Here is a 23,263-nt window from a genome sequence, read left to right on the forward strand (position 1 = left end):
CTAAAACTTTACAGTACAGGGCTGTGTCCAGCACCTAACAATCCAGTGAAATATTTTTTTGTACCTTTACAACTCCCCACAAACATATTAAATAATAATTCAAGTGGTTTAAAAAGCAATTCTTGTGGTCTACAGAAAGTAAAGGCTACTTTCTCTTTGTAGTTTCAAGTTAATATTAAATGACTTGCTAGGAGCTACCTTAAATGGGTCCTGGCAAAAATAGCAGATGTTACCAGACGCAGAAAAAATGTCTTTCTAAGCCATTAAAAAAGTCAAGCAAGGTTTTACTCAAACCTACCTGAGCCAAACATGCTGTAATTGAATTTTACCCAGAAAAATTGAGAGTTTTAAGAAATCTTTGACCTGTACCAGTTGAAGCAAAGTCAAACACTGTCACGCCTATGATTTCCAGTAACACAAGAAGAATCACCAAACATCCCAAGTCTCAGTGGTTGTAGAGAAGCCTGTCTGCAGAGGCCAGCAAGTCTTTAATAAATCAGCCACAAACACAACATGGTATTTTAAATATACAGTAGGAACATTTATTTTAACACTTCTAAAAGATATTTCTCCATGCCTGATGATTTGATATAAAAATCAAACCCATCATACTTTCCCCTTCAGTCTCTCTACATCAAGGGCAATCAAAATTTGTACAACATGAATATTTGCTTCTGAAACAAAAATTACAAATTAAGTGATAACAAAAATACACCAATCAACTGGACCCTAAACGAATTTCTAATGAATTTTTTCCCCTTTCCCCCAATCACCTAGAGCTTCTTTCTTCAGCCTCATTCTGCTCCTTTTCCTTTCTTTGCTTGGCCATGAACTTCTGTTAAAAGCAATTCATAATATAAAATATTTATTAGATGTTGCTTTGCTGTGTTACAAATGTATCTAATATATTTCACTGTATTTATAATTTAAAGAGCTTGATCCTACAGAATAAAGATTAGAAACACAGTGCCTTACATTAACATTCCTTCCTTCCATTTGTGAATCATCTGATATTTATGATATACTTATGCATTATCTTGATGCTTGGGGACTCAGTGGTCAAGAAGATAGATAAGGCCCCTTACCTCATGGAGCTGACATTCTAGTAGGGGAAGAGAAACAATAAAAGAATAAACAAGATAATTTAGGGGGTGGTGGTAAGTATTATAAAGGAAAGAAAGACTGTAAAGCAAATGAGATTGACTGCTTTTTGGGTTGGGAGGAGTGTTCTACTTTAGCTAGGTCTTTCTTTGTCAAAGGCCTTTCAGGGAAGCTGTTATTTGAGTTGAGACCTAAAAGATGAGGAAGAACCAGCTATACAAGGGGGGCTGGGAGAGGGCAAAGGAACAGCAATATAAAGGTGCAAAGGCAGCAAAGGGGCCTTTCGTGTACGAACAACAAGAGAGCCAAAAAAGCTGAAACACAGTGAGCAATAACAGCGAGGTCAGAGAAGTAGGAAAAAAATCAGATCATGTAGGGCCTTACAGACCCACAATAAGAAGTTTGCATATTATTCCAAGTGTAATATGAAGCCAGTGGAAGATTTCAAGTGGAAAAGTGACATGTTAAGAGCACAGGTAGCACAGCACAATGTTTAAGGGCATAAGCTTAGAATAAAACAAAGGTAGGTTCAAATCCTAAATCTGCCACTAACTAGCTATGTGATCTTGGGGATTAGGTACTCTTTAATCCTGTTTCCTCATCTTCAAAATTGGAACTGATAGCATCTACCTCATAAAATTGATTGGGGGACTGAATAAGCTTCCAGCAAATAACAGCTCAATGAATGTTAGATGAGTGTCTGTGCCACAAATTCAATACAGAGGATATATATAAAGCAACTCTCAAACATTCAGGAGGAATCAGAACCACTGTTTCAATTATGGCTAATGATGATTCTCTTGAGTTCTAATCTAAATGTGTCCCAAAGACATGTACAACTAAAAACAGGGGTGGTAGTAGTGAGGAAATGGATTAAATAAAGTTAAGTGGATTCTTTGGCTAGACAAGTCTGAAACTTTAACATGTTATGTGTCCATGACTCTGCAAGAGGGCATCAGAATATACAGTTTCCCACACTTTAATGGAGTGTCACATGGGACTAGTGATATACAAAATCTACTCTGGCAAACGCTGCCAGAGGAAAAGGAATAAAAACTAGGAGTTACTGGCAAGATACAGTGAAGGACATGAATAGTACTTTGAACTTAAGAGGAATAAACAAACCTTAAAAAGTTCTTCCAAAAGGAAAGAATGTACATTTTGTGTGGACACTTCAGTAGTTTCACTATAATACCACCACCTGAAGATTTGATGAGTTAAAAATAAGAAATATCTACCTCTGTATTTTGCTTATGACGTGTACTCCTGCAGTGATTTGTCATTGCTTTTTCACCTGAGTAGAAGAGGGAACAAATTGGACAGAAGAATCCAGCCTTCGGTACAAGAAAGTCTAAATCTAGAGGACAGGAAGAGAGAGGGGGAAGAGGAAGGAAAAAAATTAACGATAATTTATCTAGAGCTGTGTTAATTTATCTGAACATGATAAACATACTAAGCACAGTATACATTTATGTACAAACATAATACACACTGTTATGTATCTAGGGATCAAGAGCAATTAAGCCTCTAATCACAAAACAGAAGTCTTTATTTTAAACAAATTCTGTAATATTCCAGAGCTTCCAGGAATGGCAGGGAATTCCTTCAGAATAGCAGTTCACTGGAAAAGAATCTGGTAGTCTTTGAAATAAACCTCTTAGGAATCCACTGTTAAAATAAAACAGGGAGAAGAGGCAAAATGATAGTCAACTGTCTGCTTGAGGAATACAATGGGTAAACAAATAAGGTGCCCCTTAGCTCATCTGAGCTGGCCATGAACAAAGTTTGCTAGCTAAGCTTTTCCATCATGTCCTACTCAACTGGAATTTCTGCCTGGGCAAGTATAACTCAATTCTTACCAGAGCAACAAAGAGAGTACATATCCCAGACTTCACGAGTGCAATAAAAATATCTTTGTCAGGTAAAAACACAGCTTAATAAACTGTTCTCAGAAATGCCAGTGTGCAAAGCTTGCTAATTTCCACTCTAATCATCTAAGCAAGGTCATTGCATTACTCATCTAAACAGAACACTTATTACGGTTCTGAATTTTTATTTCACATGGATAAGGAAAAAATGTCGTTTTTACTTTACCTTCAGGGACATCAGGTGCCACTGATTTCCCCAAAGAGTCCTCAATCTTCTTGCGTTTTCTTTCTGGTTCTGAATCCATTAATCCAGATTCTTCATCGACTAAAGTCATTAAATTTTTCAAGGAAAAAAAAAGTTATTCAAAATAGATTTATAGATTTTATACTAAGTGATGTTATCTGAAGCTAACATCAGATAATCTCTGCCTTCAAAGATTAATCTATGAAAAAAAGATTAATTTATGGATCATCTCTCTAAGTAAACCTTTCTTGGTTAATCCCACCCGACTATTCTTCCAAGAGTCTTTATATAAGGAATAAATGGGTAAATCTGTTCAACCTTATTAAATAGATTCAAGGATATGGGACTAAAGCTTAGCAGCATATTTTATTTACACATTGTTCAGGAAAAATTTTAAAGGTAATGGAAGAAGTTCAAGTTCTATATTACTGGCAAGAGTTAACATGTGTATGAAAAAGTGCTGGGGTGGGAGAAGAGTGTGGATTGAGGAGAAAAGGACACGAGCAGAGAATAATTCTGCGGTCCTGTATTGAAACCCTTCCAACCAAGAAAAACAAAGCCTAAACTGATGGACTAAGACCCTTGTTAGACTGAATCACAAGTGAAACTACAAACATTCAAACTCAGCAAAGTGAATTAACATGTAAGAAGCACTCAATGTTATCAGCAAAATGCCTAACAGGATCTCGGGGGAAGACAAAAACAAAAACTGGTTCCAAGCAATTCTGGTTACCCTCAGCAGCTGAAATACCTAACTGTTGTAAAGCACTGGACAAATCTCTCTCACATACATATCATTCATTTAGCTTTTATCTCGTGTGACACAGGCAGGTCAAATCATTATTATCCCTATTTCTTCACAGATGGAGGAAAAAAAACCAAAAGAGGTAAGAAACTGATTATGTCCAACGATGCATAGCCAGTAAGTGACAGAGACTTGTGACTTCAAGTTCAGTGCTCTCCCCATGTAACTGGGCTACTCTTTCCCAAATCTGAGGGGATGGTTAGAAACTATGAATGGTTATTTACTGTTCTCTTACTCCTTGCATTCTACCAGTCATCAAGTCCCAAAGAGTCGATTAAAAAGGCTGTCTCGCTTTTCTTGACCTGATGCTTAAAACAGCCTCCAGTGTCTTGCTACAACCCTCAACAGAGTAATACTTTCTCAAACACATTTGCTGCTACCACGCCAAAGGCACCTTTATCTAATAATAACAACAATAATACATATTATATATAATTACATAATTATTTAAGAGATTAAAACAAATATTTTAAGTTTAAAATTATTTAAAAAATGACTTTTTCTTAAGCTAGGTTCTTTCATCAAATATATTGTCTATTAATGAAAATAAATGGTTACAAAAGCAGTAAAGAAATGATTCTTTTTCTGTTCTTCTGTTGAGATGAGGCAGTTCTAAGCAAGCTGGTAGCTGAAGTTGCCCTATCACAACAGAAATCCCGAGTGGGGAAAGCCCTCATGAAATTATGCTAGAAGCATTTGTCAGTTAGTAAAACCATTGACTATGGCTTGGTATCAAGGAGAGGTTAATGGAGAACAATAAACAAAGGAGGAGTACCCACTTAGCCAAGGGAGAGAGCATCAAGAAAGAGTACATAATCAACAGTAACAAATGATGCAGAGAAGTCAAATAAGACTAAATTAAGAAGAAAAAAACTTAATCCAGTATGACAACAAGCAGAAGGGTTTTAGGTTTTTATTACACCTGTTTAGGAAATGGGAAAGGAAGGAGGCCTAAATAAACTGTGGAGCAGCACTGAGGATCCAGCTGAGAGCTAGGTCAATGAGATTCCACTGAATCACAGGTGGTAGTTTTTCCTTAGAGAACACAGGATACAAAAGCAGGAGGGCAATGAGGGTGCTGTTTTCAAGGAGAATGGTACTAGGGATTTAGGATTTTGCTATGAATATATGGACACAAGGACAAATACTTGTTAAGTAACTGGAGTATTCTAGATACTGTTCCCGATTTCTTTCAACATAAATTGTATTAATGTTATTAAGACATCTTATTTAATTCATGGCTGCCTGCTTAGCAGCATCCACAAAGCAAGGGATCTGCTACACAAACTAAAGCTAGTTAATAAATAATTTTTACTTGATGCTGCAACATGGTCAGAATAACCTTTCGTAGATCATTTCCACGAAAATTTGTCACATTCTATTATAATAGGATCACATATTATTCTCTATTATCCCATTCCATTATGTTCCATTATCTCTATAATTGCAAAGATAAAAATCTTTATCCAGATCTAATCATTAATGGGCTGCCTTCCCTCACTCCCTCAACTCCCATCCCTGCTCTGTTGACTCTTTTTCTACTTTTCTTCTTAGACAGTAGATCTTTGGAACTTTAACCACCTCCTCATATTGTGTTACTCTCCCCCACTTCTATCGATCCTGCTTTACCTTCACTAATTTGGAAGGCCTCTTCATCTTTTGCTGGTTCTGCCGTAACAGCTTTTTCTGATGGTGGCGTTTTCCCAATTCTAACTCTCTTGGCTGGCACTTTAGCTTTAAAGAGAAAGTCTAATTTATTGCTACAGTAACAGTGTTTAAATTGCTTTTAACTCTGAGTAACAACTTTAACACCTTTTTTGCAAACAAGATAGATATTACTCAAATTTGGGAAGGAAACCTATTTCTAATATAAAATAGAAGAGTTCTGTTTTTAAAAATTCAGCACTAGTCTAAGCATTCTCCTTTTATTTTCCCACTTACCCTGATCAAAACTCCACCTTCCCACCTGCTTTTCTCAAGGAGCCTACACACATTTTTCTATTTTGTTCAAGACTGTGGGACCTTGCTAGTATTTTTTATTCTTAGTTTGGTTAAATCTTTCAAGATTTTTGTATTTGAAATTATTTTGATCTCCCTAAAGTACTGAAAGTGAGCTGACCTATTATTCTATACCATCAAAATATTACTTAAAAGTGAAATGGTACCTTCACAAATGTTCCCAAATCCTAAGTCTAAGCAAAAACTAGGAGGCAGGCTGGTATAAACAGCCTTCTACTTATCAAAAGCTGTATTTTCTCAAAAATACAAACATATCATTTTCATTCCAATTCTAATCTGGGTATTTTAGTTTGCTTTCTGGCTTTGTTATCTTTTCTTGAGATACAGTAACTTGGGGTAGGGTCTGAACTAAGAGAAATTTGTGAAACTTGAACATATTTCTTTGGAAAGTATCACTTGGCCATAACTATCTGTTGGCTTCTTATGTCAATACACAGTGAAATTATTGGTAATGCTGTAACATATATTTAAAAAAATTTTTAATGTAGTCCCCTCATAAAACAAAAGCTACCACTTCTGAATATCTACCTGCTAAGTGTCTTTCAATCATGGTTTTCAGATCTTCTTCCATAACATTCTCATTTACTGGACCCACTTGGGACAAAGCTTCAAGTTTTGTCTTCTTTGTGTCCATAGCTCTCTTTTTTCTATCCCCTCTTTTATCGGTGGGATGGTCATGTTTGCTTTGTGTTAATTCAACTTTTAAATCATTGTCTCCATCTTCCTCCTCTCCAACTTCATCAACAGTAACAAAATTAAGCTCTTCTTTAAGGTTGTTAAAATCTGCCAGAGAGTCTTCATCCTCTTCAGTTACTTCATCTAATGTCACTAAATGCAGATCACTGCTGTCATCCTGTATTTCATCTACAGTAACTAAAGCAGAAGGGTCTTCAGGCATATGAGAAGAAATGAACCCAATGGAATCCCTTCCAGTATTTTCCTCATCTCCTTTAGTATTTAAAGCAGCAAAACTTATGTCTGCTGACTCATTTAAAGGTAGCTCTTCCACTTCTCCAATTTCATCCACAGTTACCAAGCGTTCCTGTTTGAGAAGATCTTGTTCTTCAGCCACTGACAGTACAGTAACATCTTTAGGTTCACTGTGGGAAATGCAATCATCTTGATCAATTAACTCATCTAATGTAAGAAGTGAATTTGAATTTTTTACCATTTCTTCCATATTTATTTCTTCTTCATCAATTACTTCATCCACAGTGACTAGAGCTTGTGCTATATGTGCAGCTGCATCTTCTTCTTCCCCAATCTCATCCAACGTTACAAAAGATAATTCTCCCTCAACAACACGAGAAGCAGAGATTTTCCCCTTCTTCTTCTTCAAGTTAAGTTCAGAGGAAGGGGTATTTTTGAGAGCTTCTTTCCTTTTTCCCTTCAGTGGATTCTGCTTGGCTTGAAAAGGATTCACTTCTTCTATAACTTCATCCACAGTAACAAATTCATCCAAATTAAATGGAAATAAGGGTTCCTGTTGGAAAGGTAAAAAAACTCACAGAATTGTGAACAACTACTGATAACTGGCTAGATTCCATACAGTCTCAATAAATGTGCATGACATATCTATCATTTGTGAGAATTTCAGTATAGAGATGTTTCCAAAAGCTGAAATTAGTTATTTTTCAAAGCCCCACAAACAAATCCAGAGAGTAAACAATGCCAAAGGTAAAATCCTAACAATATCAATCTAATTCCACCTTTACTTAATTTCAGTAAGATTATAATTATTTCCTAAATGATGTGCGAATTGGAAATATGATGTACAAAAATACTACATTAAGAGCATTTATCAAACAATTAATATAATATAAAGAATTTACTATTCCATACATTAAATGATATCTAGCAAGTGTTTTGGAGACTTCATGGACTACTAAAAGCACCTCAAATGCAACTAGAAAGTTAATAGCTAACTAGATTGTTCCATCAATCAATTTATATACATATTTTAAGATGTGTAATACTAAGATACAGGCACATTTTGCTTTATTGCACTTTGCTTTATTGTACTTTGCAGATACTACTTTTTACAAATTGAAGATTTGTGGAAACCCTGTGATAAGTCTAATGGCGCCATTTTTCCAACAGCACTTGCTAACTTCATGTCTCTGTGTCACATTTCAGTAATTCTCACAATATGCAAACTTCTTCATTATTATTATATTTGTTATGGTGATCTCTGGTCAGTGACCTTTGATGTTACTACTGCAAAAAGATTATGATTCACTGAAGACTCAGAAGATGGTTAGCATTTTTTAGCAATAAGGTACTTAATTAAGGTATGCACATTTTTTAAAGACACAATGCTACTGTACACTTAATAGAGTACAATATAGTATAAACATAACTTTTACATGTACTGGGAAACCAAAAAATATGTGTGACTCACTTTTATTGAGATATTTACTTTACTATTCTGGTCTGGAACAGAACTTGTAGTATCTCTGAGGTATGCCTATATAAGATTTATATTTTGAGAAAGTTATATGGAAAATTTATTACTAAGACTTAATGACAAATATGACTGCACTTGAAAAAAAAATAGTATCTGTAATTTGAAAAATGGTGCCAATTACTAAAGAAAATGAATTCCTGGCAGGCCTCCTACACATTTAGTACACTATCAATGGTCAATTACTAGTAAATATAATAATGGCATTATAATACATACCCAGTAAATTTAGGGCAGGAGGGGGAATCTGTAAGCAACTGTACTATCAATTTATTAAGCCATGGAAGAACCATAATCCTTACTTCTGCTTCTTAAACTACTAACATTTCTCCTTGCCCTAATAAAACAGACCCAAATTTATGCCCTACCAGGGGAAAAAAGTAAAATAACTGAGAAAATATTCTATGAATAACAGAAATCTAAAATATCAAACAGCCAAATATATTGTAACATGTTTATTTGGCAGCAGAAGTCAGTACCAAGGAAGTAAATCTTAAAGCCCATCTAGTTAGGATAAATTGAGCCATACCAAAAGGATAACAAAATGGAGAGGACTCAAGTCAAATGTCAACCTCCTTTACATAGATCATTTTATTCTGTGTTACAACCCATTCCTACTGATGTGAGACTGGACGTGTCTTACTACTCTAATCCCCTTTCCATCCCTGTGTAACTTTTTGCCCCACACCAAGAACAAACTATTTAGCCTAGCTCAAGGTCAGAAAACGAACTGGTGGTGGGGTCAAAAATATACTATCTCATTCCTGTCCCTTGCTCTATATCAAACTAATTATTACAGGAGAGACACAAGTTACAAGGTGGACGAACTCTTTTATGGAATGATGGAATAGATGGGTCTGTGTTAGTAGATTGTTTCTTACCTCTTTGGGTTTGGAACTTCTACCAGTGGTGCTTTTAGAAGTCTTAGTGTTTTGCCCAGTCAAAGTCTGAAATATTAAATAAGAAATACAGAAAAACAGAATTTACAACTAGGTTATTAATGTTCTTTAAAACACAAAAAGAATTCAAACAGCAAATATTACCCAAACACATTCAATTATACAAATATTTAACAGGTATACCAAGCTAAGTCAACAATCATTTAACAGTACAGGCATCATCTCCGTAAGCTGTAGTTAAATTCAGTTTTACTGTCTAAGTTGGGCCATCAGTAAGCTGATAAAGGGAGCTTCAATTTAAAAGAGAAAACTGTTTCCCACTTCAGGAGCTAAATCACCTCAGGAGATTCAATGCAGAATTTTTTTTTTTTTAAATACAAAGTTTTATTTCTGACCACACTTTATCCAAATAATGCTTTCACACCTGTTAATAAATTACAGACTTGAGCTTATTATTCTAAGTGTCTACTGGCTTAAATCAATGGAGTCATTTAAGAAAGGGAAAAGGGAGCTTGGGGGCGGAGGGAGTGAGGAGATGACAGCATAAAACAAGATTACACCTCCTACTCCTTAGCTACAACAGAGATAATCACTTCATAGATTCTCTGAACATTCTTCCTACCCTCCTCACCTTATTGTTGCTGTCATCCCGTTTCATGGCAGAAGGTTTAGCCTCTGTTTCCTGAGACTGTTTTGTAATATCCCTGTAATCCAGTTTAGAATCTTTGCCTTGCAGGGCTGAGATCCTTCCACTGCCTCCTCTGGTGACACTGCTCTGAGTGGGTTTCAATTTACTGCTGTTTTCAGCCAAGCCTGATCTGGCACTTGTAGGTTTAAGGAGACCCAATTCCTTGGCTGAAAGTTTCTTTTCAGCATTTATTTGATCTCTGAGTACAGATTTTAGAAAACTTTTCTGGTTTTCAGATTTTGAAGCTGTAGCTTTTGCCTTTAGAGAAGAGACCATACCAGCCTTGATGCTTGATTTACTGCTAGATGCATTTGATGCAGGCAGCATACTAATTTTACTAGTTTCATCAGACTTATTGGCCTGAACCACTCCTTTATTTGGGCATGCCTTGGTCACTGAGTTTTCTGCAGGCTTTTCTTTCATTGCAGCCACAATCTTTTCCAACTTCTCTGCAACCATCTTATCATCATTCTTTTCAGCCTTCTCTATTCGTATTTGCAGATCCATTCTGGTTTCCTTGGTATTTAATTCATTCTCCTCCTTTTCATCCATATTACTTTTTGCAGAAATTCCCTTTGTGCTCACTGCCTGCTCATCCCCAGTGGAAATTCCAGGTACTAAGGCCACAACACAAGTAGATGGTACTATTTCTGAAACAGTTTCATGTTTGTCTACTTCAGCTACAGCTTCTATCATAGACTGTGTAATCTTAGAAAAGAAATCTTCTGCTTCAGATGGAGAGTCTTCTAGAATTCCTTTGATGTTCCTTTCTTCTATAAATGCACTATCAGATGATGATAATTCTGTTTCAGGGTTAATAATTTCTGCCTCTTCCTTCTCAAAGTCACTGGCATACACCTGCTGATTTAAAACAGACTGCTCTCCATTTTCAGTGAATAAGTCAATACTGGCTGGAGTGGATGCTACAAGAGGAATTTCCACTTTGACCTCCTCTCCCTGAGTTTCAACTTCAAATGTTTCAATAGCAAAGTCAGAGACACATAGTGCTTTTTCTGGTTCTTCCTCACAAGGCTCTTCCTGTTGTATAAAAGTTTCTATTTGAATGCTGGGAATAGATTCTTCTTCAACCTCACTAGGTTTAACAGAGGGACTATCAGCTGCTCCTTGCACCTCACTTTCATCAACTGGACGGTTTTTCAAGTCAGGGCTAAAAGTATTTAAAAACAAAAAGAACACAAACAAAAACACAAACAAAAATCAAACTATGATGAGAATTCAACCATCATAAATAGTCCTGTCGATGCTAATTGTTAAGACTTCCTAATACAAGAGCAATAAGCATTGGGAAATCCAGTCAATCAGCATTATAATGGTTAAGAAGTTTTGATGTAAATATACAAATAACATAAAATTTTAAAAAGATCCTCCACTGCACTAAAGATTTCTTTTTAGTTCAGAGGAAATTATAGCAATATTATGACCACTGATACAATCATTTTACTCATATAAGTTATAATCATTTTTTTTTCCTTCTGTGTCAAGTTTGCCCCTGAGACCAGAAGGCTGAATGTGAATTTGAGACATCTCAAATTATTATTAGGTCCTATCTCCCCAACAGTGGTAACTGAAATAATAAAATATGTTTATGGTTCGCGAAACTAACGATCCATGCATTAAAATTTACAATTTTATAAGTGAGCCTTACCTAAAAGGAACAGAAACTGATAGGCCACAGTTATCTTAACCACGTCACCTCTTTCTTTTGGATGTGAAACAGATTTGTTTTCAATTTCCCAAGAACTGTATTTATTAGTAATACTTAAAAGAAAACTTTCTTTGGAAATGTCTTTTAAATACTCTGTTGGAGATTTAAAGTTAGAGGCAAAGCTGATACCATCACCTTAACATAAACATGTATTCTTATTATAAAGTATGTGCCTTTGGCTATATCACAAGAAGAAATTTGTTAAAAGAAATCCTTCCAGTTACAGAGACTAATTTAAGATTCTAATACACAGCTTAAAATTTTAAGTAAAATTATTTAGAAGAAATGGAGGAAATACATGGCAAATACATGCAACTGATCTAATTCATCAAGGTCCTCCCAAATCCAACATAAAAATAAAAGTGTGCGATACAACTATTCTCACTGAGACAGAGACAGAATAAACTGTTTTTATATTAATGCTCCATAGATAAGAGATTATCCTGAATAGTAATAAGGAAAATCTTAGCTTCTGAAGACACATCCAGCACGCTGTCAACACAATAATGTTTAACAAATACATCTGCTTAATTACATTAGAAGGTACAGCTTGGAAAAAGACTCCAGAAAGTGATCCTGCCATATCAATATCTCAGTGTTGACTTTTTCCTCCTACTCTTCAAGGAAGGAGGGGATGAGACATCCCTTTTGATATGCTTCTCAAACGGTGGCTATATACTCTTTAGTTACTGCAAGATGGTGTCCGTGTCCTGAGACATTAATAATATTTCAGAAGTTTGGAAAAAGTGCTACCACATCAGGGTCTAATCATATGAGCCAATAAACTATTCCTCCCTCCTCCAATGATGGTAAGTTTAAACTTCCAGAGGAGAAAACTTTTCTAAGAGATCAGAGAAACACCTCTTAAAGAAAAGCCATTAAGGCAAAGAGTTTGAGGAATTTATTTAAGTTAAAAAGTCAGTAACCATAGACCTTTATCAAATAATATTCTAGTCAACTGTATAAGCTATCCTTTGTATGCTGAAAGGGTTTAAAGGTTTGTATTTGAAATGATTCACATCCCTTATATTAAAAAATACCAATGGGGGCTTCCCTGGTGGCACAGTGGTTGAGGGTCCGCCTGCCGATGCAGGGGACATGGGTTCGTGCCCTGGTCCAGGAAGATCCCACATGCCGCAGAGCGGCTGGGCCCGTGAGCCATGGCCGCTGGGCCTGCGTGTCGGAGCCTGTGCTCCACAACGGGAGAGGCCACAACAGTGAGGGGCCTGCGTACCGCAAACAAACAAACAAACAAACAAACAAACAAAAAAAACCAATGGCTGATTTTTGGTGTTCCAAATTCTTAGGAAAAGTAAAAAAAAAAAAAAAAACTTGCTGCCAAGCACAAGTATGACAAAGAAAAAGTTGTGATATTCAGTTAAAGCAGTTATGTAAATATTATTTCTCAAGAAATAAGCTTTCATTTTTAAGTTACAAGACTCATTTCCAATAATGAACATTAAATTCAAACTCCTGCCTCAGTACAGAACTGCATATTAACCCTAAAGGCTTTACAAACTAGAGCTATACAGAAACACCAATTTACTGGGCTTTAGAAGGAGAACAATGGAGATTTTGATTCCTGGCTCTAGGATATAGCAAGTCCTCCCCCTTCACCACATTTAAAGTTTGTCAGTAAATTTAAAAAGCTGTTATCTTTTATATAAAATGAATCACTATGCAGTTTCACACTTGAAACAGACAGCATGAACCTACTTAGGAAAATGGCTTAATTCCATATTTGTTCTTGTGTGCCAGTCTTTTAAAATTATAGTGCTTTCTTCATAGGATTTATTTTCCAAAAATTAGTACCTAGTTTTCTGGCTGATATGGTAAAAACCTTCAGTGTTCATCAAGTTAGCTTGGAAAGTCAGTTTGAGACGTCAAATAAATGAAATTATTAACACCAGAGTATAAAAAAGTCTTTTAAAAGAACAAAGAAAACAAAATCATATTCTGGAAACTGGACCGAAAAAGGATTCCAGGAAGGCTGGGTTCAGGATAGGGTTATCTAATTTCCCACTCCCCTGTCCTACCCCACCCCTCCATAAAACCAGGGTTTCAAAATCTTCAGAGAAGGTATATAGTAAAAGCTGGACATGAGAACAAAGGTTAACACCATACCATACACTTTCTGAGAAACTTTAGACTGAGACATAACACTGAAGATCAGTATTTATTTCAGAGGGCCACTGAGTACTGCCCAACAGTATTAATGAACTGGTGAACATTTATTTCCTCTTGCACCCTTACTTGGAGCCTTAATCATATGATAAATAAATAATGTTCACATGGGGGTTGGTTAAAACAGGGAAAATGTAGAATTTTATTAAATTATTAATATATCCATGTGAGATTTCTTTTAAAAAGGAAACAAATACTCTACATTAACTATAAACAAGAGGATCATGTTAACGAATTAGCATCCACAAGTGCTTAAAAAAAAAAAAAAGGACCAGTATTTTCTCAGGATCAGCTTACTCCAATAAAGAAATGTGAAGTATTCAGCCACATCCCATGTCTTTTTTCTCTAATGTCATACAAGTCAGAAAAAAACTGCAAAGTGGGAATTAAGAAATTATTAGTGCTAGAACTTTAAAAATTAATAAGATTAGACAACTATTTGTAAATTCATTAAGACATATCTGATTTTAAAAGATAAGTGAAAACAGTGAAAGAGAAAATGACCAAACGCACACAATAACTATGCTTTTGGACGTGAAAGAAACTGTCAAATGAAATATATAAAATGGATTTTTGGAAGAGCCTACTTAATTACCAGCCAGAGTTACTACAGCCAAACTGCAGGTCTATCTATACTACTACATGCAGCATTGTTACTTATTCAGCCCTTTGCGGGCTTTTGTAGCAAACACTGCTTGCTGTTGGTTATTACTTCTTAGGCATGTAAATATAATTGGTATGCTGATGTGCAACTTAAAAAAGTCTGTGTGGATACATATAGCCAACCTATTGCTTAAAGTTACCGATATATTTTAATGTACTCATAATCATCTTTATCATTTAAAAGTCTCATTTTATAAAAATTAATTACTGAGAAGAAAAATCTATAAGACATCCTGTTTTTCAGGCATCTTATAATTAGGCAGTATATCAAATAAAATAAACTTTCCATATTTAAACACTCAAACTCCTCTTTCAAACTGATAAGCTCTTACTACACTGACTAAGAAATAAGGGTAAACCACTTAGTATGAAAGACAGAAAGAATTCTCTATCAGTGATTCCCAATGAAGAACAGTAAAAGGGAGGTTATTCATTGGTGGGACAAGGGTGGTGATAAGTGTGGTATTCATCAGGATGAGGAAGTCACTACGAACAGAATATACTATATGTGGTCAAAAAAAGTTGTGAGTTACCAGTTTGTATAGACTCTGAAGAACAACCTTTCAACCTCTGAAAATATAAAGCAGTGTACATATTATTTTGCTTTATACCAAAATACACACTAAATATTATCTTTCTGGTTTTAAAAACTCAATGAAAATTTAAAAGGATTATACAAACTTAAAATTTACACTGTGCCTATTTTGGAATAGAAAAATCTAACAAGAATATAATACTGATAACAGAGTTGAGCTGTTCAAGAGTCTTAGCAAAACATTTCATAAAGAAGGCAAATTTATATATTTAATTCAAACTGTGTGTACACATTCACTTCTCCTAAAAAAAAAAATCAGTAAATATCTGAAAGAGACCAAAAATAATAACAAAAAAAGCCCCTAGGTCAAACAGAGCCCTCCAAAAACCCCAAAACAAAAAACACCCTCATAACACTCATAAAAGATACAAACTTTTTGTTACTAGTGAACTACCATAAAATACAGAAATAATATTCAGTAATTAACTACGTACTATAAAAATTGTTAGCAAACTTAAAGCAACATACCTTTTTTTCCCTAGTTCTGGGTCTTTCTCAGCTTCAGCCTGTAATATAATTCCACATTTTATTAGAGGTTATTCTACTGGATTTAAAATATTTAACTCATCAATGCAGTGTTTTCAGTTCTTAAAATCTAAGCTAAAAAAAAACCCCATACCTTAAAAATATATCAAAACAGATAGTTTTCAGTGTCCACGTAACCATCAGCTTCTAGAATTTTTTTCCCATTTTTAGATAAAGATCTCTAAATAAGATTATACAGAATAAATGACACACAGAAATTAATGAGAAAAATAAGTTTCCATAATGTTTATAATAAATAAGAAAATTTTAACTTTAAAAGCCTGGAAATACCACCTTTTTGCTAAGAATAAAAACAATCAACCTGAAATATCAACATATTTTTTGTGCAATTATTATTTTAAAAGACTTCTATTTATGAGAGACTAGTTGACTTAGAAAGCTTTCTACTCAAAACACATAGAAGTGCTGGACAAAATTTAACAATAATCCTTTTAAACATGAATCTGAACCAAGAAAGCCATGTCCTGGGGCCCAAAATGAAAGGAGGAATTAAAATTCAGTGCTTATGTACCAAGCACTGATCCAGGTACTTAGGATACATCACTGAACAAACAGCAAAAATATCTGCCCTTTAGAACTTATATATACTACCTGAAGGCTTTTTCTGTGGGGAATCGTGTGCTGAGTTGAGAATTATCTTTCTCTAGATTTTCTCAGATTAAAAGCCGAGAATTATATTGTATAGAAACTGAATAATATTTCTAGAGAGGTTCCCGGTGGGGTGTTGGAGTCCCAGAGTAAAGACCTTCTTTACTAGGGTATCTGGTAAGGTATCCAGTCTACACTGTAATGGTATATAAAGAAAATTAAAGATGGCAGTTGATAAGTCCCATCCACAGTGCTTACAAGCGGTCTTCTCATTCACGGGAGAAACTTGTTAGAGGAAACCGAAACCGAAACCAACCTATATGATAGTAGAGAAAATCTATACCAGATACCTGTATTAGCTAACCTGCTTCTTTATTCATAAATTAACAGAAAAGAAAAACAAATGCACAAGAGAGAACAAATTAAGGATACAAAACTGACTCAAGATATTTCAGAGAACTGCTTTAAAAACAACTCTAAAGAATACTCTCTAAAAAATTTTTCTAAAAAAAAATTCAATAGGATATAGCATCCATAATATCAGTACAGGTGCTACTTCCAGAAAGACAGAACATTAAAATTTGAAGAGAAGAAATATTCAAAGATATAAGAGGAAAATTTTCCTCAGGTGAAGAAACACACTAATTTTTAGATTTCATAAATTCAATGAATAATCTAAGCAGGATATAGGAAGTAAGTCCCACACCAAGTTAAAACCTTGCTCACTGCACTAGCCATACTGATCCCTCCTTGGAATTCCCGAACCACCAAATATGTCCTTAAGGCCTTAGCTCTTGTTCTCTCTAAAAACCTCTTCTCTTTGATACCTTAGTAGAGTTCGCTCTCTTACTTCTTTCTTTCAGGTCTCTCAAATAACTCTTTCTCAGAGGGGCCTGACCACTCTAAAATTACACATATCCCCCTGTACACCCCGCCATCCAGCACACTCTATCATTTTTTCTTGATTTTTCTCCACAGCACTTCATAGCACTTTTTACCACCTCACACTACGTATATATACGTGTGTGTGTGTGTATTTGTGTGTGTGTGTGTATATATATAAAATAAGCTCCTTGAAGATTGGGCCATTGACTCCTCTGTTTACCAATGTATTCCAAAGTCTAAAACAGTGCTGGCATAGAGAAGGAATTAGATAACTATTTGCTAAATGAATTAGGAATAAACACTAAAAGGTTTCAAAGAGAAAAAAAAAATTACATAGAGGTAGGATTGGAATCAGCCTTCTCCTTAACAACACTGGTTAAGAAAAACAAAACAATAAAAGCAAGAACAATCTGAGCACAGAATTCTCCACCTGGACACACCATCAATGAAACATGTAAGAGAAAAATAAAGTCATTTCTAAATATGCAGGGATTTAGAAAGTTTACTGGCCATACATACTTTCTGGGAAAATTATTTGACAATATATTCTGGCAAACAGAAAGTAATCCAAGAGAGTAGGCGATACAGAGTCCAAGAAATAACAGAAGTAACTCAGAAGAGCAATAAAAAGAAAATCAAAGGTATATAGATGCTTTACAAAGCAAATGGCCATAAATTTAGAAGAGGGTGTCAGAAGGATAGCTCTAAGAAGAGAGCATATTCTATTCAACAAATAGTAATTAAGTTATGTGACCCGAGTAACATGAAGACAGTCTTCTTTTTTCCTTTCGACAACAAAAAACAACTCCTTAACTGTACAGGGAAGCCATAACCCAAATACTGAACAAAAACACAGCATCATTTTGAGAAAAGACTGCGAGTATAAGAGAGTCACTTCCAAGTGTGCAAATTACACGTATTTCTTTCTTTATAGAACCACTCTCATTACTAAATTCTGCAGTAAATATCTTCATAATCAAGATATCAAAAATGCAGGTACTGGGTTTCAGTACTTAGAATTATGCCTTCATATTCTGTATGCAAGGTAACTATAGTTATAGAATTAAAGGTTGTAACGTATTACATGTAGAAGTAACATTACAGGTAACGAATATGGGGGGAGGATATTGAACAGAGGGTAACACAGGATACTAATTAACTCATTATAAACATGGTAAATTAAAAACTGTTATTAAAAAAATCTGGGGGCAGGATTTATTTCCACCTCATAGTCTAGCTTAGGCTTTCATTACCTCTCATATAGACTATTACAACACCTTGAAATTAGTCCACCTGCCTCTACTATCCAATTTATGATTTGTTAAATGGATATAATGGACATTATGTGACATGCTCAAGATTACAAGGCTAGCTTATCAGTGGTTGAGCTAATAAGTCTTTTACAATAAGTTAAATGTGCTCTTCAAGAATGAGGTTGAGTTAGGATGTGGGAAATAAAGCATTTAGGCAGAAGTTTCATATAATTTCCACTTGTTTCATTTTCTTTAAGTCTAAGAATTTGGGACCACAATTCTGGAAGAAAAATTTCTGTGTAGCCTGTGTTTACTGTAATTCTGAACATAGTTGAAAGTAATAACTTGAAACATACCACAACACAAAGTTTTAAAAATACAATGTTCTGTTGGGGAAAAAAAAAAAGTTAAAAACTTCAAAAAATTTTCTTCTGAAATCAGGTTAAACAAGGCACATAAATTTGTGCTTAAGGACTTCCCTGGTGGCCCAGTGGTTAAGAATCCGCCTGCCAATGCAGGGGACACGGGTTCGAGCCCTGGTCTGGGAAGATCCCACATGCCACAGAGCAACTAAGCCTGTGCACCACAACTACTGAGCCTGCGCTCTACAGCCTGCGAGCCACAACTACAGAGCCCTGTGCCACAACTACTGAAGCCTGTGTGCCTAGAGCCTGTGCTCCGCAACAAGAGAAGCCACCACAATGAGAAGCCCGCATACCATAACGAAGAGTAGCCCCCGCTCGCTGCAACTAGAGAAAGCCTGCACACAGCAACGAAGACCCAATGCAGCCAAAAACAAATAAATAAATTGATTTTAAAAAATAAATTTGTGCTTAAATCAGTATCATGATGCATTCATTTACTTATAGGTGATCTATTTAATTTGGATTTAGATGGTGGAATTTTCTCTTTCTTGAGCTAGCACAAGAGTTTGGCAGATTAACAAAAACCTGCAGACACCAAATATAAGGCCCTATTTACCTCTTGCTATTGAGATACAATGAAACTATTAGAAAGAGAAAACATCTGAGTTTCAATTTAATTCTTTCAAAGGTAAACTATTCATAGTTTTCAAAGATTATTACTGTGCAAGCCAAGAACCTGTAAAATCTTCTTTCTTATAAAAGAAGAGAGTATAATAATTTAAACAAGTAAAAGAAAAAAACAAACTTTTAACAGGAGGAAGTCAAAACGGACTCAATCTAGACTGCATTCTGGAGATAATCATGCTATGTATATGGCATCACTCTGCACATATGTCCACAGTAAGCATCAGAATGAATATGCTACATTTTCTAAAATTACCTCAATTTATTCGCATTTATACAAATTTATACTGTTCCATAAATCATGAAAATTGGAATAATGATTGCAAAATAAATTTTTAAAAGAAACAGTATCTAAACTCAGAATGAGTTTGACTACTGTCCAAGAATAATTCTCGAAATCAGCTTCAGAGTGTATCTTCTAGCTTTGGGAGAATGATCTTTATGCTTTCCTCATATTCTAAAAGCACAGAAGTTGATACAAAATAATCTTACCTCTGATGAGTCTAGCTTTGGAGATAATGTGCAGATCAATACATGGTTACCTATGTTCTGTGGATTTTGCTTCAGAAAGCTGTACATTGACTGAGCAGATTCAGGACTATCTAACTGAAGAATTGCCTTTGGAAAAGACAGGAAAGTATTAATTACTAGTTTCTAAAAAAATTAAAAGTACAATTACCATAAGATCCAGCAATTTCATTTTTGAGTATATACTAAAAGAATTGAAAGCCAGAACTGGAACAAGTATTTGTACACCCATATTCATACCAGTATTATTCACACAGTCAAAAGGTAGAAGCAACCCAAGTGTCGATCAACAGACGAGTAGATAAACACATGTGGTACATGCATACAATGGAATATTATTCAGCCTCAAGAAGGAAAATTCTGACATATGCTACAACACATGCTGGAAGACATGCTAAGTGAAATAAGCCAGACACAAAAGGACAAAAATTGTATGATTCCACTTATATGAGGTATCTAAAGTAGTTAAATACAGAGACAGAAATTTAAATTGTAGAATGGTGGTTGCCAGGGGCTAGGAAAAGGGGGGATGGAGAGCTGTTGTTTAGTGGACAGGGAGTTCTAGTTTGTGAAAATGAAAAAGCCCTGGAGATGGATAGTGGTGATGGCTGCACAACAACATGAATATATTTAAATGCCACTGAACTGACACTTAAACATGGTTAAAGAAATTTCTTAAACATGTCAAAGAAATTAGTATCTACTACTTGGTCAATTAGGTATTTTTTATGAAGCAAATACTGTCAACTTTGCTATAAAACCCTTTCTACCTTTCTAGGTAATACATGGTTGACCAAAATCTAATTTTCATGGACACGTCTGAATTAAATAGAGAAGATAGAGGGCACAGAAAACGTAAAGGGACTTTAGAAATACCTGGTTGACACCCTTTCATTTTATAAATAAGAACTAAAAGTGTAAACCAACTTAGAAGGTAGTTAAGGCTAGATGAACATAAGTCTGCACTTCCCCAAAAGATAATGCTCTTTGCACGTATTACCCTTCTCCCTTGTGCAAGTTTTTATTTCCCCTTCAAAGTAAGAGTTCTTCCTCCTTCCTGCCAAAGCCCAGGAGAAAATATGATGGTATATCATAATTCTGCTAAGAGGCTGAATAATGTTTATAGGTGCTTCAGTTCAGAAGCTGAATTAAAAGTTACAGACCAGGGGCTTCCCTGGTGGCGCAGTGGTTGGGAGTCCGCCTGCCGATGCAGGGGACGCGGGTTCGCGCCCCGGTCCGGGAGGATCCCACATGCCGCGGAGCGGCTGGACCCGTGAGCCATGGCCGCTGAGCCTGCGCGTCCGGAGCCTGTGCTCCGCCATGGCAGAGGCCCGCGTACCGCAAAAAAAAAAAAAAAAAAAGGACCTTGTTACCTTGTTTTTATTACTCATGTATACGTGGTGATCCACTTTTCCAAACTGAAGTCCAACACAAAGTACACACTGAAGTCCATCTTCTGGTAAGTTATCAAGATGTACAAATCGATCGTAAATTTTATCTACATTTGCCTGTAGTTTTTGTTTTTGTTTTTTTTAAAGAGACAGCACAGAAAAAGAGAAAAACAGCTAAAGTATCAAAGTGTAAAACACAGATTAACAATTTATTTTTCAGAGGTCAGGTAATGTCCTCTCCCAAGAGTAAGAAAATGACCATATAGGTAAAGATAGTGAGGTCTTAGTACTAGATGTGAATAATCAGTGAAACAATATACTAAAAAAGGAAGTATACTCTTTCTTCTATCAACATAATATGTACCCAAAACACTTAATATACCGAATATTTACCCAAGTCAGTTAACATGGCTCCAGAATCTAAAAAATATTGCACATTAGGACTCCTTTACCCTCTATTTCTTATTTTTAGCAAGAGAAGACTCATCTGACATCTCCATCACCTCAGTATTTTAAAACTAGTGCTAAGATTTTCTTCAATTCTTGACAGGTGAACAATAAAACAACCAATGTTTCTATCAATTAAACAAGTGTACAAAAGCATTTAAATGCAAAACTCACCTCTGGGTCATTTTCTCTAATCAAGGTTGTAAATATAGCTTCCTAGAAAGGCAAACAGAGGAAGATTGAAGGTGTAAGCTCTTTCTTATTTGTATATTTAATTCGTCAAGATTTACTGATATAATAATCTATATGAATAAGCATTAAGAACTATTTCATAAAATGAGAAGTAAGCAAAATTTCTGTTCCTTCCAACAATCTTTCCCTCTTCCTAAAACAAGTTATCTAAGTCCCACCCTACCCACAGACTTTAATTCTTCCTAATCCCCTAAGTACATTAAAGACTAATAAGGTGGTACCATTTAGGGGAAGACACTCAAATTCATATACAAGGAATAAGAGATTTAATTTAGCAGACAGTAAGAGAATTCAAATTACACAACAAAAAGTCAGCTAAGCAAAATAGGGGATGAGGAAGAACAGAGATGTAGGCTAGTAAAAAAAACATCACAGGGTATTAAGTGTATAGTGATTTGGTGCTGCTGAATTATATAAAGAGGCCAAGACTGGCACAACACAGGGATGTCAAAGCTGGGAGAAGCTAGCTGATAAAAGGCTTAAATGTTTAGAAAAGGAACTTTATCTTATGAGACTATGGTTCTTAAATTTTTTTTTCTCTTCGACACTACTGATATATATAAGACCACCCCAGCAATTACATCACATTAGAATGATTCTCAGTGGAAGGCTTTTTCAAAATACATGCATTTTCAATGTTCATTACAGCACTATTTACAATAGCCAGGACATGGAAGCAACCTAAATTGTCCATCGACAGAGGAATGGATAAAGAAGATGTGGTACATGTATAAAATGAAATATTACTCAGCCATAAAAAGGAACGAAATAGTGACATTTGCAGAGATAAGGATGACCTAGAGATTGTTATACAGAGTGAAGTAAGTCAAAAAGAGAAAAACAAATATCATATAATATCACTTATATGTGGAATCTAGAAAAATTGTACAGATGAACTTATTTGCAAAGCAGAAACAGAGTCACAGATGTAGAGAACAAACATAGTTACCAAGCAGAGGTGGTGGGGTGGGACGAACTGCGAGACTGGGATTGACATATATACACTACTATGTATAAAACAGATACCTAATGAGAACCTACTGTATATCACAGTGAACTCTACTCAAT

The 23,263-nt window shown here is 35.3% G+C and overlaps 1 protein-coding gene across 7 annotated transcripts in view; it reads right to left on the reverse strand.

Moving 5' to 3' along the window:
* Window positions 1-207: 207 nt before the first annotated feature.
* Window positions 208-23,263, reverse strand: part of ZNF638 (zinc finger protein 638) — an 84,377-nt gene continuing 61,321 nt past the window's right edge. For 5 of the 7 annotated variants that reach the window (XM_079940369.1, XM_079940368.1, XM_079940364.1 and 2 more), the window contains 11 exons: window positions 22,118-22,159; window positions 21,479-21,613; window positions 20,070-20,195; window positions 15,725-15,762; window positions 10,032-11,256; window positions 9,383-9,448; window positions 6,566-7,520; window positions 5,648-5,767; window positions 3,196-3,294; window positions 2,340-2,458; window positions 208-835 (listed from right to left, as the gene is read on the reverse strand). In XM_079940369.1, the coding sequence (XP_079796495.1) occupies window positions 770-835; window positions 2,340-2,458; window positions 3,196-3,294; window positions 5,648-5,767; window positions 6,566-7,520; window positions 9,383-9,448; window positions 10,032-11,256; window positions 15,725-15,762; window positions 20,070-20,195; window positions 21,479-21,613; window positions 22,118-22,159 (2,991 nt within the window). In that variant the 3' untranslated portion in view covers window positions 208-769. The remainder of the gene's footprint in view (window positions 836-2,339; window positions 2,459-3,195; window positions 3,295-5,647; window positions 5,768-6,565; window positions 7,521-9,382; window positions 9,449-10,031; window positions 11,257-15,724; window positions 15,763-20,069; window positions 20,196-21,478; window positions 21,614-22,117; window positions 22,160-23,263) is intronic. The other 2 variants (XM_079940365.1, XM_079940367.1) reach the window with 2 other exon arrangements.

The sequence above is a fragment of the Stenella coeruleoalba genome, assembly GCF_951394435.1.
Source record: "Stenella coeruleoalba genome assembly, chromosome: 13".
Taxonomy (NCBI): Eukaryota; Metazoa; Chordata; class Mammalia; order Artiodactyla; family Delphinidae; genus Stenella; species Stenella coeruleoalba.